The sequence below is a fragment of the Lutra lutra genome, chromosome 3 (assembly GCF_902655055.1).
Source record: "Lutra lutra chromosome 3, mLutLut1.2, whole genome shotgun sequence".
In the NCBI taxonomy this organism is placed as follows: Eukaryota; Metazoa; Chordata; class Mammalia; order Carnivora; family Mustelidae; genus Lutra; species Lutra lutra.
In genome coordinates, this window is record NC_062280.1 from 24,687,463 (window position 1) to 24,707,133 (window position 19,671).

A 19,671-nucleotide genomic window follows, 5' to 3' on the forward strand; every position below is an offset into this window, starting at 1 on the left:
CTCTTACCTTCTGTCCATTGAGTACATCAACTCCTTTCGGCCAAGAGCTTTTACACATGCAGTCACCTGTACCTACTCCTAAATCATCCTAAAGATGTCTCTTCCTTCTTGCCATTCTGATTTCAGCCTCTTGCCATTCTGATGTCACATCTTGATCAAACGGACTCGCCTAACCACCTCATCAAAAATCACATTCACTCCCCAAATCATTGCCATATCACTTTGTTATGTTTTTCTCATAGCTGAATTATTTTGTTCAGTTATTTTATTGTTACTGTTTCCCTCCATTCACATGTAAATGAGTGAAGTAATGTGGGTGATGCCCCTGTCTGTTTTGCATACTGCATCATAGGCTTTTGATACATATTTGTCAAAATAGTGAAAAAAAGTTGCACATTAGAGTGCTTTGTAAATCCTGAAGCATGTCTAATTATAAGATGCAATTATTGGCTGAGTAACAGTGAGACAAGTCTTTTATATATATTTGTTATGGTAAGCTGGATAAACACATGTGCGAGTGTGTGCTGTCCTTAAGAGTAAGTAAATAAGTGGTCACCCAAAGTTTATGGGGCACACATTTTGATATTGATTCCTTTTCAAACTATGGTGCATCTTCTGTCTTGGAAATAATTAGAGCCTGTGAACTGAAGTGAAGGAAACGTTTACAATGCTGAATAACCTAAAGTGTAGACAGGGATATCTAATTAGTCTTTCCTGTGACAATCTTTTTTTGGATTAATATTCTTCTCTTTGAAAAGTCTAACAGTGGTGCTTATGTCACCGACTCTACTGATAATTAATAGTGTTCTCCATACACCTACACATATTCCTTCCAAAATATTCTTGTGTAATGCCACTACTGGAAAGAACAATTTCAATTAGAGAGGAGAGCTTTTGCAGTATATATCATGTGGTCTATTATAAGGAATATGTCCTATTATAAAAGAAAAATCTCCTACAGAATATAATACTTTATGTAACTTGCCTGGGATATTGTTTAACAAAACATTTTATGGATAATTCATCAGAACATGACTTAATGAAGAAGCAGGACTAGCATTCATCCACATTTTTTTTTCTTTTTTTAAATCCCTAAGATGTTTTCCTGTACTATTTCCACCTTAGTCACAAGCTTATTAACTTGGGAATGAGGTGACAGGGCCTTTGTCTTTGAATCTTGTAATTATAATTAATAGTAAGTTAAAGAGAAGCAGAAAGCTTATATTCAAAGTTTAAAGTAAAATGACTTTGTGGCACTTAGGATAGGTGCCAGGAAGATATTAAGTAAGAGCTCATTATTCTTATTAATTAGAACTTCAGGAAAACACCTTTGAGAAGCAAAGTCATTTTATGGTTACGAGAGGGACACCTGTTTGTGGACAGAGCTTGGGGAGAGGAACTGTACTGTTCTTATCTGAGGATGCCTAGGGCCCAGCAGAGGCTTTCCCAGATGACCCACAACTACTTTGTGCCAGTTATATATGTGAAGACAGAGATAAGGAGTCAGGGTACACACACTATCTACTGTTTCCCTCAATGCATTTCTAAAAGTCATGTCATGAAATAACCACAAAACTTCATTGTTTACTTGCGAAGTGCTATGTGTGGGGGCTGCATTTCCACCAGATGATTTAACATCAAATAAACCCCAGCAACGGCCACTGTCTGTCAAAGCCATATGGAAACATCATTTCTAAATATCTACGATTTTAAGTACTAATTTTACTACCCATGTTCTTTAAAATAAGCATTATGGTTTATAGAAGTTAACTACATGAAGGGGCGGGTTATAACAATGTACAATAGTTTTGAATAATAATAATAGCTAACTTCAGTGGAGAGGCCATGTTCAGATATTGTTTCAACCACTTTACATATATCAACTGATTTTAGCCTCACAACACCTCTATGAATGAGATTTATAATTCCCTCCTTTTCACAAATATGGAAAGTGAGACTGAGAGGTTATACAATGTAATTAGCTACTAAGGAATTTGTAGGCCCATATTCAAATCTAGGCATGCTGGCCTTAGGGATTCTGTCTATGCTGGTGATAGTGTTCACTGAATTCATTACTTGCCTGCTACTATCGTAAGTCCCGTACATGCAGTTACTTATTTAATTCTCAAAACAAATCTATGAGGTCAATACTATATTCTTCCCATTTTTCAGATGAGGAAGCTGAGGAAAAAGCTAGTGAAGTGACTGAACCTGGGGATGCCTAGCAAGTAAACACTGGAGCAAGAGTTCAAACTCACATCTTACTCTGGAGCCTACTCGCTTAAACACTAGGCTACTTCATGCCATGCAGATGCTTTACATCAGGATCAGGCAACTAGACAAACTAGGGCCCAAAAGTAGGTTTTGTTGAATAAAGTTTCATGGAAACACAGCCTTGCTTATTCATTTATGTTTTGTTTATTGCTACTTTCATTCTACAATGGCAGAGTGGAGTGGTTAGAACAGAGACCATATGGTTCATGAGCCTAAAATATTTACTATCTGGACCTTTAGAGTAAAAGTTATCCAACATCTGCTTTAGATCATAAGTACTTCTTTCTCAATCATTGTTCATTCATTCCCCACCACTCTGAACCTAGCCAGTGTCCAATTTCCAGAAAATAACAAGCGACAGTAACTAAAGCCTTTCAAACATCATTAGAAAATGACCAAAAAAAAAAAAAAAAAAAAAGTTTGATAGAAACTTCAAGGTGCATCTCCATAGATTCTTTAGATAGAAATAAGACAACATTTAGGGTTGGATTCTGCCCCATTGTCATCTAAAAAAAGATCTACAAGAGGGGTATAATAGTAGACTCACCTAACTCCTCAGGGCATTATGAGCAGAAATGAGTTAATGTTTGTAATTTTGTTATCAGAAACTGACTCATTATTTCTCCTGTTCTTCAACTTCTTCAAAAGAATGATTCAGAGATAACCAGAATGATAAAAGTTGAATATACTGGGGAAATTCTCAATGAATTAAAAGCCTATGGAATCAATGCTTACTAAAATATCCTTCTACATTTTTCATTATGGAATGTTATGAAAATAGGTAGATAAAAACTCAATGTCCTCAGACATCTTGAAGCACAATACAAGGCTCATAATAGCACAAGAGAAGATATTTAATAAAGATCTTAGTAAGTGTAACATATAATACATTAGGACAGAGGCCTAATGCAGACAGGACTGTTAGAGAATGCTACTCCCCTGGTTTCCCCTGCAGCACCAGAGCATTTTAATTGTAAATGATAGGGTCCACCAAAGCCTTTAAGACACTCACAGTCAAGTGGTACCCAGCTTTGATATATACACTGACAGTTCCTAGATGAGTTCTTTAACTTGGTGTTAAAGATTTTTTTTTTTTTTGACAGAGATTGCAAGTAGGCAGGGAGGCAGGCAGAGAGAGAGAGAGAGAGAGAGAGAGAGGAGGAAGCAGGCTCCCCGCTGAGCAGAGAGCCCAACGTAGGGCTCAATCCCAGGACCCTGGGATCATGACCTGAGCCGTAAGGCAGAGCTTTAACCCACCCAGCCACCCAGGCACCCCTAACTCGGTGTTAATAGTGACTAAATGACTTAAGCATTTATGGGAAATGATAATATCACCAATTTCTGTAATAGGGATTGTTGATGTTTAAAATACACACATATAAATAATAAACTATGAAAGACTAAGTAGAAGTTGTGAATTTCATGAACCCCAGAATCATGAGACTATCGTAAGTTCAAAGTCAGCATCCATCCATTACTGAATGTGAACTTGATCAACTTATATAATATCTCAACCTCTTGTTCACTTAGCTGTAAAATAACAAAACTTACAGCACCGACGTCAGTCACTCAGATACTTGACAAGCATTTATGGAAGAGCTCCTATGCACGTGCCAGCCACTGTTGGGGCTGACTGTATAGTGGGTGCACTAACCTACTGCCCTCCTGAGCTTTTAGTCCACCTGTGAGAAGTAATTTAGTACAAATTCTGGTGCATATTCGGTTTTCAAGTAGTGCTAGATGTTATTACTGTTAACTAGTGAGGAAGAGGAGGAAGATTTCAGACACCACTGCCTCACAGTGGAGTTGGTAATAATACTGAACTCACGCATCTTGGAAGTATTTCTGGTCCATGGCCCTTACCTTGTGTTGCCAATCTTGATCTTCCACACAGAGTGATCTGAGTTGGGATTTGCTACTCTTGACTGGGGGGGTCTTTATCATATGACCCCATCTTTGCAGATATATTTACTGAATGACTAATTCAATAACAAGTATTGATTGATTGATTGTTATGAAACATTCTCATCTGTGTATTCTGGGTATATTTCTGTTCACTTAAAGACCATTTCATACATGGGGGTTCCTAGGTGGCTCAGTTGGTTAAGTGATTGACTCTTGGTTTTGGCTCAGGTCATGTTCTCACAGTCCTGGGATCTAGCCCTATGTCTGGCTCCTGCTCAGCAGGAAGTCTGCTTCTCCTCTCCCTCTCCATCTGCCCCTCCCTCTGCTCATGTACTCTCTCTTTCAAATAAATAAATAAATAAATATTTTTAAAAAGACCAATTCATGGATGAAGTAACATATATTCTTTAAAAAATAGGATATCTGTGTTTGATTGAAATTTGTCCAGAATATATGAAGAAAACTCATTTATAGATGAGATATATTTAAAAAGAAAAAAAAAAGAATTATTATTAAAAAAGGTTTATATGAGCAAAGAAACCAAAAATTGTGATGATAGGATCAGACCATACGAAGTAGAAGCAGACACTACAGGTGGTTTGGAGGAGGCCCCAAAGTAGAAGGGATCAGAAAAGTCTGGAAAAACACTTTCAAAACTGATTAACTACCAATGAGTTTGTGTTTATATTTTCTCTTTAACTTCTACAAATAGCTCCCCTCACAAAAGTCATTTTGGAAACTTATCTTTCAAAGTCCGTAAAGACATCAATGATTTTAGTTATCTTACTTAAAGAGGGTAATTTATCATCTAGCCAAGTGTGCACGTGTCTGCCAAGAAAGCTTTGAGCCAACATATATCATACTCAGTAGCTTCAAGGATTTGGTTTGCCTTCTTATATGTGTTTGAATATAGAATTCATTTCAATCTGACATTTTTTACCTCTCATCATATTTTTCTTCTAATTAAGTTCTATAAATGTATCCTCTACCACATTTGAGCTGTAATAAATTCCTTTCCTGAATTGGCCTTCTGAAAGTCACAAACCAACATTGTGATGAATTGCAAAATGACTAATTTCCCTCTTGTGTTTATTTTGAGCAGCAGAATGCTGGAGAAAAAATGAGGCAATGTTTCACTAGAAAGAAGGTCCTGCTTGTAGTGATTATATGCCTGTAAATTGAATATTTCCAACAGTGACTGACCCCAGCAGATTTCCCAAAACTATATAGGTCTAATGCAAGGACATAATTTTGCAGCCCCAAATTTTGGGATTTAATGGTATTGCTGGAAGGGATCCATAATGAGGAAAATTTTGGTCTCACGTAAGCCTTGGAGTTAATGATGGAGGTGTGCGCTGAGACCATGATGTCATAGAGAAATTGATTTCCTGAATTCTGTATTGCAGAAGAAAAGAACAAGGCCATTCATAGAATGGACTGCAGGAGAAATGAATGTGTAATTTTTATTTTTTAAGTCATTATTTGTTTTACATCACTGTATAGGCAAGTAGATGTGTTATGTCTTTGATATGAGATGGCTGTGTTGAAATTGAACAATTTGTTGGTAATAAATAGGCTGGTATTTTAATAGGTGCTTAACTTTGGGCACATTTGTTCCTATTACATTGTAAAGCATAGATGAAACTCTATATAAATAAGATTAAAGCATTGCCATAGGTAAAATATCAGGCATTAACCTTGTAGACTCTTGATTTTAGAATGGTTTAACTCCAATATTTAAATAGCCACAATGATCATAGCCCAGTTCAAATAATACTGCTTAATGTGTTAATCATTAATTTTACATACTTCTTTCTCATTTCCCTCTATGCCTTTATAGAGTGGGAATGGCCTTATGCATCCTGAATTCATTACCATAATTTGTGTACTGTGCATTGACTGAAGCCAATTTAAGTGGCATATTAGCTTAGAATTTGAGCTTCTTCACTTTGTATAGATAGTGGGCCATGGAGTTAATGTTTCATTTATAGTATTTGTTATAGAGCTGTGATAATGTGGTTATGATTCATGATCTTTTCCTGGATAATGCCTGATTTAAGATACACTGTAGTCTGAAAAGAATCTTGATTTTCTATAATAAAGCATGGCTACTGGTCCAAATATCCTAACATTAAATTATCATTGGCATAACTTTTCCTCTGTAAAAGGAAAATCAGAATTATGGTTTTCAAGTCAGGATTAAGATATTCGCCTAACCAATCATCTTATTTTTCAAAGGAGGAATCTGAGATCCAGCGAAGTTGGTTAGATTGATGGCTATCAGAAAAATGTAAGCATTAGAGCTATGGCAGGATGTAGAACCTGGCTCTTCTGACTCCTGAGCCAACACTCTGTGAGCGGTCCTGCCTTGCTGAAATGGGATAACCACTGTCATTTCATTTATTCAAAATGTGGAACTGTTTGCTCTTATCTCCCCATAACACTGTTTTCTTGTCTCTCCCTGTGCAGCATCATCATGCACCCCCGCAAAGACATCCTGGTCACCTGTGGGGAGGACCGCCTCTGGAAGTTGGTGGGGCTCCCCAAAGGCAACGTGCTTCTTACAGGATTCGGCCACACTGACTGGCTTTCCAATTGCTGCTTCCATCCCAGGTCAGTACACACAATTCCCTGAACCTGCCTACTCTCTCCGGGAACACACTTATTTACTCTGTTTTGTCACTCTACTGGCTTTTGTTTAAAATCACTTTATTGGGGGTGCCTGGGTGGCTCAGTCAGTTAAAGCTTCTGCCTTCAGCTCAGGTCATGATCCCAGGGTCCTGGGATCGAGCCCCACATTGGGCTCTCTGCTCAGCGGAGAGCCTGCTTCCCCCCTCTCTCTCTGCCTGCCTCTCTGCCTACTTGTGACCTCTGTCTGTCAAGTAAATAAATAAAATCTTAAAAAAAAAAAAAAGGAAAAACTTTATTGAAGTATGAATGACATACAAAAAATTGTGCAGAGGTAATGCATGAAACTTGGTAAGTTTGAAGTATTCATCTTTGAAATCACCACACCAATCTATGCCATAAATATACCTATCATCCCCAAAAGTTTCCTCCCACCCACATTATTGTTAATATTTATTATAAAATACTTAATGTAACATCTGCCCTCTTAGAAATGTTCATGTATACAATACAATACAATATTATTGACTCTATGTTATACAATAGATCTCTAGGACTTAGTCTTCTTGTATAAATGAAAGTTTATACTTTGCTGGCTTTGATGCTGCTTTTCTCTCTGGAACCCCACACTCTCCACTGAATTTTGAGACATGTAGATAAATGCTTTTTTGGCTTTCATTATATTGACTTTAGATTGACAGCTTTTGATATTTGGAGGATGTAAAAGTTAGTCCACTTGCTGACACATTTAACAAAAGTAATAAGTATCCCAGGACAAGCACTATTAATGCTCCTTGTAGACACAAGCTCTGACAAGGCACATGGATTTCTAATCAAGAGTACCTGCCAGTGTTTACTTTGCTTCTGTTAATTTGCAGGTTTTCCTCTTAGAATTAAGTTATCTACCAAAAAGGATCAGAAGGCAGTGATCAATTTCTTTAAAAATTTAATGACACTCAAGATATTAAAGAGAACAAAGCAAAAGTGAAAGCATCAAGCCCTATAATTGCAGACTTCACTGTATTTTGATATTCAGAGGCCAAGGGCACAGAAGTAAAGACATCGTTAAACACACAGATACGTTTTTTTTTCCTAGTGGCAAAAAGGTCTGCCCACACTTGTTCCTGGGGGCAACTCCTACCCCCAATCCTGACTGTAGTCTCTTGTTTATCATATTTAACATTTGTAAATACGCTTGCATCTGGCTCTAATACTCTCTGGTCTAGGTACTCTTGGAGACTCATAGTTCTTGGTACAATTTCTAAACTATTCCATAGGAAAATTTTGTTCTTAGGAGAACTCTATAGATCTATTTTCATGTTTTAAGAAAATTCCCTTTCTTTTTAAACTCTTTGTCTTATTGAATGTCAATGAAATTAGATTGAATAGAAATAAATTGTTCAGAAATTTGTGAGTTAATGAGAAAAGTGAGCCAATGTATTTTAATTTTTGAAAAGCTCCTCAAAGTGTAATTTATTTATGGTACTAGGTGTCTGAACTTAATTTTTAAACATGTAGTGCATTTCCTATCTCGTATATAGATAAACAGATTCATGCCACTCCTCACCCCTTAGGAACATAAAGTCCATCTTGCTAGCAGAGACAGGGCAATTAGTAGTATAGTCTGTCACTTTTGTAGCTGCTAGGCATGCTAATCAGATTTACATAATGCCCTGTTACCATGGCAGCCAGTGACTCAGATTTTTCTCATTAGTGCTTGACCAGCACAAGGTCCTTTTAATAGATCTTCCTGTTTTCCCACTCAATTACTGAAATTAAAATGAGGTGAAATACATCATTATTCACTCATAATATGAATTTACATTCAGTATTTTCTTTGGCAGAATTGTAGTAAAATGCAGCTACACTCTTTTTTTTTTTTTTCTAATGTATAGGATAAAAATAATGAGAAACAAATACATTTAACCTTAAATGTTTTTAAGTGAGAGATACTGAATAGCAACTGTTCTTTTTGTGGAATTAATGAAAAATGATAAATGATTGTTAGAAACAAGAAAAAGTCTTTTATATTTGGGATAGAAATCGCAGTTATAGTCTTCTCAGAGTCATATGTGAGATCAACTTGATTCTGCTCCCTTGGAAGAGGCTCAGAGTGGATACACTATATACTGGCACATACCTGATCCCTGAGCTTTTCATAAAAGAAAAGAAACTTGTACATTTTCTTTATTTAATTTGTAATTATAGTTGTTCCTAAGTGTAACTAGGAACTATAACTTATGTAAATTCCAGCTGGATGTCTTCCTGATTACTATGACATTCAGTGCAGTGTCTCTTCGTCCACAATGACATAACCAAAATTTCTTTTGGAGGTCAATCCTATGTGATATGACAGTGGTATACCCTGACTTACCCAAATTAGTCTTTGTTGTCCAATTTCCCTTGCCGTAGTAGACCTCTTCAATGCATATGCAACAAATACGACGGTCATAGTAATATTACTATTAGGCAAAGAAGGATTGACAGATGAAAAAAATAAAATGAGAAGGTGACTTCTCATTTGAGGTTTCAGATAATACGATGTGGAAATACATAAAGCAAAAGATCTGGTAAGTACAGGAAGATTCTGACGAAACCATAGTCATCAGAGTCAAAGATTATCTCAGTTTTTAACCATGTAAACAAAATTGCAATGGAACTAGTGGAATTAATAAACTAGTAAGTGTATTTAATAGTATATGTTGAACTTCATACTTTGTGAAGAGAAAATATAGATTCTTAGAAATCATTTATTTTTACATTTTTTAAAACATATAAATCTTACACCAAAAATTTAATGTAAATGAGTTCTTCAGAATGGAAGTTATACAATCTGTAATTTGTAAACAAGAAATTTAATAATAAAAGAAAATAAGTCAATAGCTAAAATAAAATAAAACCTGCATTATTAAAAAGTGAGTAAGTGGGACGCCTGGGTGGCTCAGTTGGTTAAGCAGCTGCCTTCGGCTCAGGTCATGATCCCAGTGTCCTGGGATCGAGTCCCACATCGGGCTCCTTGCTTGGCGGGGAGCCTGCTTCTCCCTCTGCCTCTGCCTGCCATTCTGTCTGCCTGTGCTCGCTCGCTCTCCTCTCTCTCTGACAAATAAATAAAATCTTTAAAAAAAAAAAGTGAATAAGTGAATATTGAGTCATAGAGGAACTGTAAACTGTCACTACCTAGCTGGTAAAAATCACTACCACAATACTTACCAAATGTATGAGATGTAACCAAAGCTGTAGTCAGAGTAAAATTCATAGCTTTCAATGCTTTATTATTAAACACACACCAAAGAAATAAAAATAAGTGAATTGTAAATTCAAATGCAAAACCACAGCTGGTCAGCAAACTATAGAAAAGCAAAAGGATGAATAAATGAAAAATAGAAATTAAATTAGAATTTAAAAAGTGAATATGTTTTTTGAGAAAAAACAGGTTTTTTGAGAAAAATAGTAAAATAAGAAACTATAATAATATAAGTAGATACCTCAAAAAACGGTGGAAAAATAAAAGTGAGGAAACAAATAGAAACCTTCGTGATTTGGGAGGAGTTAAAGCCACAGAGGTTCATACACACACACACATACACGTCTGGATCTTTTGTTAAAATAATAGATTTCTATAAGAATAAACATTACCAACACTGAACCAATGGAATAGAAACTCAGAGTAGATTAATAGCAATGGAAAGAAAAAGGTTCTGGAAGTTTTACCTTGCATTCCCATGTTGAGCAGTTCTATTGGCTATGTTTTTAAAATTTTATTTAAAAAAAAACAATTAACTTTTAGATTCAAGGAATTCTTTGAGGACAAGGAAAGTAAGGAAATTTTATTATGGTTTTTAAAATATAGCAAAAACATAACTCTAAACTGAACAAATGTAGTCCCCCCCATAACTATAGGCCCATTTTACAATTATGCAAAATTTTTTAAAAAGAGAAAGTAGAAATTGGAATTCAGTCATATGTTTTAAGAAATCAGGATACAATAACCAAATAAGATTTGCATTTGAAAAGTGTGGAATACATAAGTGATTCAACTATGAGGATATTATAGTATATTATAATAGTAGATAAATATTGAAAATTACTTTAAAACAGCTGGATAAAAATATAGCATCTGTACTTAAGACATATCTGTTTGCAAATAATGTTTAGCCTCTTGTGTTGGAATTGACAAGGAGAGTGGATTTTGGAACAGTTGGGAAACTAAGAAAATCTGGTAGGTGAAGGTAGAATCTGGATGTCACGGAGTTAGATCAAAAGAGGAATAGGTGCTTACAGGTAATAGGGCAAAGAGGGAAAAATAAACCTAGAATACCTAAAATACCTAAAATCATAGGAGTAAGTCCTGTCCAGACTCTCATGTATCTGTGCAAGCTTAGTTACTTGCTGGTGTTTATTCTCAATAAATGTTAGGTACATATTTTTCTTCCCTTTAATGATAATGATTATTTTTTATAAAACAGCTTGAACACTGGCATTTTCTAACATATTTGTAACTTACAAAAGAAAACGTATGTGGAAAACTTTTAATTATAAGCATTGGGCCAATATTATACAGCCTGTACAATCGATGGCATTTAAAAACTTTTGTCACAAAGGATCAGTCTCCCAAAGGCTGTATTGTTTCAAAGTAATACTATACGCACACTGATCATTACCATCAGTTGTCTACAGTGGACTTGATTTTGTTTGTATCTAAGTTCCTTAGCAGGATTTGTGTATCAAGGCAATTTTTAGGAATGACATGGGTAACTTATCACAGTAGAACTGGCTCTTAGTACATAATTACCACTAGATGGCAATCTTACATTGGTAAGGTAAGCACCCTCTGCATTTACAGGGTAGACTAAGGCACTAGCTGTGAAAGAGACTCTTCAGTTACTGAAAATGGTGGATGAGTGGAGCAATGCAGAGGATGTGCCCTGGCATTGCCCTTGCACTGTTGAAAGAGTAAAATGTATGATGCCACAAAGTAGAAACCAAGCATACTTTGGTGCAAGTCAGACATCCTACTCTAAACCACTGACACATGGAATCAGCTTCAGTTCCTCATGTTAGACTCTTAGCTTCACCTTTGCAAGTCCTGTCAGTTTTTTCATCTGTGAAGTGGGCTTAATGATGATACCTACTTTGCAGGCTGATGGTGAAGGCTAAATGCTGTAGTATATTAAAAACACAAATACTATTGCTCGATACATATATGCTCAATAATTGTTACCTAATGTTATTTGTTATCCATTGATAGGTATTTTGAGAACTTAGAGATAACTCAAAACTTTTTATAAAGCTGGTAGCCTTGAACACAGTGAGATAAGAAAGGAAGAGTATGCTGCGATGTCTGGGGCTCACCAAGCCCCATTAGAAAAACACTCTCAAACCATATTTCATCATGTCTGAAGTTCTTACCAAGTTAAACACCAAAACAGTTACAAATTGAAAAATAAACCTAATTAGTGTGAAAAGATGTATGAATATCTACTCTTAGCACTTAAAAAACATAAATGTTTTTTTTTAAACTTATACCATTAAACTTACCATATTCTGCTTTTAAAGAAGAAAGAAAGAATTTTGCATATTTTCTGTTTTTTAGGTTTCAGATTGTGTTTTAGGATGAAAATTTCTTTTGGCCAGAAACACCAAAAACAAAAGCTTTTTAAATTTTTTTTTTAAATTTTGTTTTTGAGGAAAGTAAAGCATATAGTGTTTGACCTATATCCACAGGTATGTTTTATTGTTCTTGGTCTATTTAGACTAGCTTTGGACAACTGAAACATAGAGTTGCATATCAATCTCCAGGTTAATATTAATAGATCAATGAAACACACACATTATGCCACTTTAATAATATACTATGCTACCTTAATAATATACTATTTACTCTATTCCTATACCAGGGAACTATACAATGACAGTGAGGTAGTTTTGAGGTAAATACAATGTCCAGTTCTCTGATGCTTGGGGTTGCATTTTCTTTTGTATGCTCAGAGCTTATTACATGAAACAGCATGTATCTTCCCAAATATCTCCATAAAATGAAAGTATTTGGGATTAGTGGTTTACACAATTTCAGAATGCTGCATTTTTTTCCTGAGTTCATTGCCTGAGGCAGAAATAGACCTGACAGTATCCTGTTATACATGACTTCTACCCTTATAAGCTGATTTATGAATTGTGAATAAGCAGGACTCTACAAAATCCCTCATACTCTCTCTTCCCTGTACAAACTATCTGTTGATGTATTTATATGGTGCCTAAAACCACAGTGTGAAAGCTCCTTGATAAGTATATCATTTAGGGTTTTTTTTTTTTTAAAGCATGAATAACCTTTTTATTTACTGGAAACATGGAGTCAAGAGTTCAGATTTCAAAGCATAATGAAGAAGTCAATGTATAATTTTCATAAGACTGTAATGTCCTGCTTCTTCCTGGGCTTTAAATGTAGATACTTTGATTTTTACCAAGTAGATTTCTACCAAGGTAATTTTGAGATATACCTGTTAAATGATAGTGGTCTACTTTATATTCTTTGAAGAGGTATATATTATGCTTTCCTTCTTAATACAGTAAGTCATCTTTGTGTGAAGGAGATAAGCTTTGGAAGTAATAGCACACTTATTTAATTATTTTGTTCAATTTTAAAGTAGTATGTGATCATCCTAAAGAAAAGTGTTAAGAAAATAAATACTTGGGGCGCTTGGGTGGCTCAGTTTGTTAAGCATCCAGCTCTTGATTCTGACATAGAACACGGTCTCAGGGTTATGAGATCAAGCACTGCATCAGGCTCTGTGCTTTGTGGGGAGTCTGCTTGAGATTCTTTACCTCTCCTTCTGACCTTTCCACCTGTTTGTGTGCTCTCTCTGTCAAATAAATAAATAAATACCTCTGAAAGAAAGAAAGAAACAAAGAAAGAAAGGAAGGAAGGAAGAAAGAAAGAAAGAAAAAAGAGAAAGAAAAGAAGGAAGGAAGGAAAGAAGGAAGGAAGAAAGGAAGAAAGGTAGGAAGGAATTTATTTCCCACAGTGTCACAGCTCAGTGAAAAGTTGAAGACACTGCCCGATGATTCTCCTCAGATAAATGGCAGGATGTGGTTCTACATAAGAAGCACTTCCTAAAGTCACACTTGTTTTCAAGTTGGGTATGAAAAAAAACCAAAGTGAAACAGTTGTATCATTTTATCTAATCTCTGATAGCCTAGTTGCTCATTTGAAAAAGGGGTTAACCTACTTTCTTAGGTTTACATGAAGGCTGCATGAGAACATTTATATAGAACATTTTGCTGTCTTGGGCTTAGAATAAGCATTTGGTAACAGTAGCATCATTGGTATTCCTGGGCAGATTTTTGCCGAGATCTGTTTTTTTTTTTCTTTTTTTCTTAAAACAATATTCTCTCCAGGTCTGTTGGCCTCTCTACCTTGTTTTAGCAAGAAAAAAAAAAATCCAAGGAATACTATAGGTTCATTAAGATCAGGGTCTGTATCATACCCCTTTGTATCCCAGGGGTATAACATATCAATTGAAACTTTATAGGGAATCAATTAATATTTACTTAATTAGAACAAACAGAATTGAAGTTGCTGCACCAAGATTGTGGCCACTGTTTTTCAGACTCCTAATAGGGCTATGCTCACAGACTTCACATATACACTCAGATGCATACCCCTCATTATAAATGAGATTATTTTATTAAAAGAACCTCAAGCCTAATATTCTTCATTTGCCATCAAACCCCTAAAATATCAAATCTTCTCTGAATAATATTACCATGAGAATAAATTTTACTCAAAGACCCAGTCATAAGGGGAAGCACTCCTAGAATGAAAGAATAAGAACCTTCAAAAATTGCCTCTTCCATAAAAGCAGAGAGAACACTGGCAAAAATTTGCTATGATCAGTCATCCTTTTCTTTCTTTCTTTCTTTCTTTCTTTCTTTCTTTCTTTCTTTCTTTCTTTCTTTCTTTCTTTCTTTCAGAACTTAACCAAAGGTGTGTACCCTCTGAGGAACATTTATTGGAGAAAAATTGCCCTATTCCCATTCCTTTCTCCCCAACTCTGCCATAGCTTTGAAAATCAACTGCCTCACAATCATGGTAGCTGTGAAACCAGCCATGGTACCAGCAACTAGAGGTGCAGAACAAGTTTGGAGATCACAAAACCCCATTCTCAGATAAATGTCACTACTTGTACTTTCTGGAAGCCCCCTGGAAATCCCTATATGCAGAGCTTGTTTTTATTTGACCTGAGTCAGAACTTACTCTCTATGCATAGGTTATTTGACAGGGCATTTGTAGCAAACAATTAGCAGTATGTGTTTAATATTGCAACTGCCAGAGGAGCAGTAACAGTCAAACAAAAGGTTGACCAATATTCTTAAACAGAAAAGCAGAAGAATTAAATGACACTTTGAAAACCTGCCGTATTTCTAGGAATATCAAAGGACACATGCATTTGGAGAGGTGCGTGAGAGCCTAGAAAAGACTTGAGGAGAGTTTAATCTCTCACTCTGGCTGACCTCGAAGGCTTGTGCAAGGGGGAAGCAAAGGCTAAGGCACTCTGGAAACTTCCATAGTGTTGAGGATGTGCCCCAACATGCATAAAGAACCCCTTGCCAAAGATTGGATGACTTATTGTCAAGGTATTTAACCAGGATCTGTCCAGTCATCATTTAAATAAGCAGACTTCTGTGGCCTCACACAACAAAGAATATACACTTCATTTGGATGCTATTGTAAATGAAATTCCTTTCTTAATATTCAGATTGTTCAGTACTCAGTTCTAAAAATGCAGTTGTTTTTAGTGTATTCATCTTATATCAATATGCAACTTCATTTATTAATTTTAAGATTTTGCTAGAATTCTTTGAGTTTTCCGTACATGTTATCTTCACATATTATTGGCAAAGATAATTTTCCTTTCCAACAGATGCCTTTTATTTATTTATTTATTTGTCTTATCTAATTATTCAGCTAAAAACTCCAGAAATATGTTGAGTAGACTTGGCAAGAGCAAAGGTCCTTGCTTTATTGTGATCTTAGGGGGAAATTGTTCTGTCCTTTACCATTAAATATGATGTTAACTGTGGATCTTTTGTGGATGCACTTATCAGATTTAGAGCATTCCCTTTTATTTTCAATACTGTGAGTGTGTTTATCATGAGAGGGTATTGGGTTTTATCTAATAACTTTTCTTCAGCTATTGAAATGGTCATGTAGTCTTTAACCCACAGTGTTTCCTATCAACTGATTTTTGTTTGCTGAAACACTTTGCAGTCCTTGAAAAAATGCTATTTGGTCATGATATATAACCCTTTTCACATGTTGCTGGATTCAGTTTGCTAGTATTTTGTTGAAGATATTTGCATCTACCTTCCTAAGAGATACAGGTTATAGTTTTCTTGTGATACCTTTGTCTGGTTTGGAAATCAGAACAATATTGGCCTCACAGAATAAAGCTGGGAAGCAGTCCCTCTCCTGTATTTTTTTGGAAGAGTTTGTGAGGAATTGGTATTAATTCTTCTGTAAAGAATGGGCGAAATTTGCCAGTGAAGCCAGCTGAGCTTTTCTTTGTGGAAAGGTTTTGATCACTAATTCAATGTGAGGAATTTGTGTCTACGGCCATACCACCCTGAACGCGCCCGATCTCGTCAATGTGAGGAATTTGTCCATTTCATCTAGGTTATTGAATTTGTGCCACATTGTTGCCATATTTATTGCCATGTTATTCATAGTTTCCCAAATAATTCTTTAACTCTGTAAATTTGGTGGTTACGCCCTTTCTTTCATTCTTGATTTTAATAGTTGGAGTCTTCTCTTTTTTGTTGTTGGTCAATGTAGCTAAAGATTTATCAATTTTGTTGCCCTTCTCAAAGAACCAACTTTTATTGCCGATTTTCTGTATGTTTTTCTCTATTTCATTTATTTCCACTCTAATATTTATTCTTTCCTTCTGCTCTCTTTGGATTTCTCTTGTTCCTTTTCAGTTTCTTAATGGGGAAGTGTAGGTATCATTTGATATCTTTATTCTTTTACAATGTACTATTTATATTTATGAATTACCGTCTAAGCAATGTTATAGGGAACATCCTATAAGTTTTAGTACATTGTGTTTTTGTTTTCATTCACAGAAAAGTATTTTCTGATTTTTCTTATAAAATTTCTTCTTTGAGCCATTGGCCCATTAAGAGTATGCTATTTGATTTCCACATATTTGTGAATTTCCCAAATTTCCTTCTGTCACTGTTTTCTATTTTAATTCCATCATGGTTAAAGAACATACTTTGTATGATTTAATGCCTTTAAGTTTACTGAGGCTTTTTAAATTCACTAACATGTTATCCTGAAGAATGTTTGATGTACACATGGGACGTATGTATCTGATTTTGCTGAGTAGCATCTTTGATAGAGGTCTGTTAGGTCTAATTGGCTTATACTATTAAGTTTATATTCCTCTGTTGCTCTTCTAATTATTCTATCATTAAAATTAAGGAATTGAAGTCCCCAAATGTTATTGTTGAATTGTCTATTTCTTCCATTAATTCTGTCACTTTTGCTTCATGTATTTTGGGTCTTGTATTATTATTTTTTTTATTGTTGCTACAACAAATTACCACAAACTCAACAAACATAACAAAAACAACACAAGTTTATCACCTTATAGCTCTGGAGATCAGAAATCAGAAAGGGTCTTCCTGGGCTTACCTGAGTTGTAAAATGCTTCAGCCACATTGGAAAAACAGTGTTGCACTTCTTCAAAATATTAAACATACAATTACCATTTGACTGAGCAATTCCACTCATAGGTTTATATCCAAGAAAATTAAAAGCATACATCCACACAAAAACTTCTGTGCAAATGTTTATAGCAGCATTATTCATGATAACCAAAAAATGAAATAATCCGAATGTCTATCAACTGATGAACAGATAAAGAAAATGTGTTATATCCAGACAGTGGAATATCTTTTTAGCAATAAAAAGCTATGAGGTACTGATACATGCTGCAATATGAATGAATGTAGAAAACATTATGGTAAATGCTTACCAGGGACTCAGAAGAGGAAAGAATGAGGAGTAACTAATGTATATGGGTTTCCCGTGATGTGTGATAGAAATATTCTCAGATGAGGGTGCCTGGGTGGCACAGTCGGTTAAACGCCTGCCTCCAGCTCAGGTCACGACCCTTGGATCCTAGGATTGAGCCCCACATGGGGCTCCCTGCTCTGTGGAGAGCCTGCTTCTCCCTCTGCCTCTGCCCCTCCCTGCTGCCTGTGCTCTCTCTTGCTCGCTCTCTCTTGAATAAATAAATAAAATCTTAAGAAAATTTCTCAGATAAAATAGTGGTGATGGTTATACAACTCTGTAAATATACTTCAAACCATTGAATTTACCCTGTAAGTTAGGAATTTTATGATATATGAATTATATCTCAATAAAGGTCTATTTTAAGAAACTATTATAGATATATGTACAAATGACATTTATCAATACCCTCACCTAGTGGTATGACAGACAGATATAGTCACTTTTATAAAAATTTAAAGAGCTTAACATATATCCTTCTTACAAAAGTTAATCATTTCTATGTTTAAAATATTCTAATAAGAGTAATGGTACACAGTTACTAATTTTAAATTGATACTTAATAGTTCGAGCATCATTCCAGACATACAAGAAAAATGAAAAAAAATTTTTGTGGACAGTCCTCACCCAAACAGATGTCTAGTTTAATCTCTCTAATAAATACACACACACACACATCCTGCTTTATGTATAAACTACAGTAGATATAGAACTACAGGTATATTAAATTAGAACACATATGTAATACTCTATTCATACCAATTTATACTCCCTTCCATAGTATATGAATGCCTATGCTTGCCAAATATGAATTTTATATTTTTTTAAACTCTTGGATGTATAATGGGTATGATATTGTCACTAAAACCTGAAATTATTACTGAAACTAATCTTTTCTTGTAGAGTAGCTATATGCAGTTCTTTTGTGAATAACTTTCTTTTCTATTTTTAAAACTTCTGTTTCTTTATAAGAACCCTTTATTTGTTAAATATAGCCATTTTAAATTATGTAATACATAAAGATCTCCCAGACTTAATCTTCAAATAAATTTTTGCTGATGGAGTTTTTTTGTTTGATACATATCTTTCTCTATGGTTTGTTGTTGTTCTTGTTTGAAATTAAATCTTTCCAAAAGTTTATGTAGCATTATTTACCAATCAGTTATTCTTATGACTCTCTCTTTGCTCTGATGCATGTAAAAGCCTTCACCTCACCATTTATTCTCTTGTTTAATGGTTCTTGTTTTTTTTTTAATTTTACATTTTAATTATTTATTTTATTCTTAATGTAAGAAGAAAATATAACTACTTTTCTTTTCATTAAGAAACAACATGAACTGTAGGTTTGAGTCAAACTTCATTTTTATTATTTATCTTTATGGTAAAGAATTATTTTGATATCAGATGTTTAAACAACTCCATGGTTGGTTGATGATATTTTTTACTGGTGGTATCATTATACCAACATTTTCAAGATACTCTCTTTTTTTTTTTTTACATATATGTGGTTATTGGATTTTCTTCAAGCATTGACCCATAGTACTTCTTAATTCAATGACTCATTTTGGTTTTTTTTGTTGTTGTTGTTATTTTTGAAGTAGGCTCCATGTCTGTGGAGCTCCAGCATGGGGCTTGAACTCACAACCCTGAGATGAAGACCTGAGCTGAGATCAAAAATTGGATGCTTAACTGACTGAGCCACCCAGATGCCCCAATTCAATGACTCTTAATAAACAATTTTTTTTTCACTTTCAATGAAAAGTGTTGACTCTAATTTTTGTGTCTAA

The 19,671-nt window shown here is 34.9% G+C and overlaps 1 protein-coding gene across 2 annotated transcripts in view; it reads left to right on the forward strand.

Annotated features, from left to right (window-relative positions):
• Positions 1 to 19,671, forward strand: part of SPAG16 (sperm associated antigen 16) — a 1,060,347-nt gene that overhangs the window by 512,316 nt on the left and 528,360 nt on the right. For both annotated transcript variants that reach the window (XM_047721011.1, XM_047721012.1), the window contains exon 11: positions 6,649 to 6,792. In XM_047721011.1, the coding sequence (XP_047576967.1) occupies positions 6,649 to 6,792 (144 nt within the window). The remainder of the gene's footprint in view (positions 1 to 6,648; positions 6,793 to 19,671) is intronic.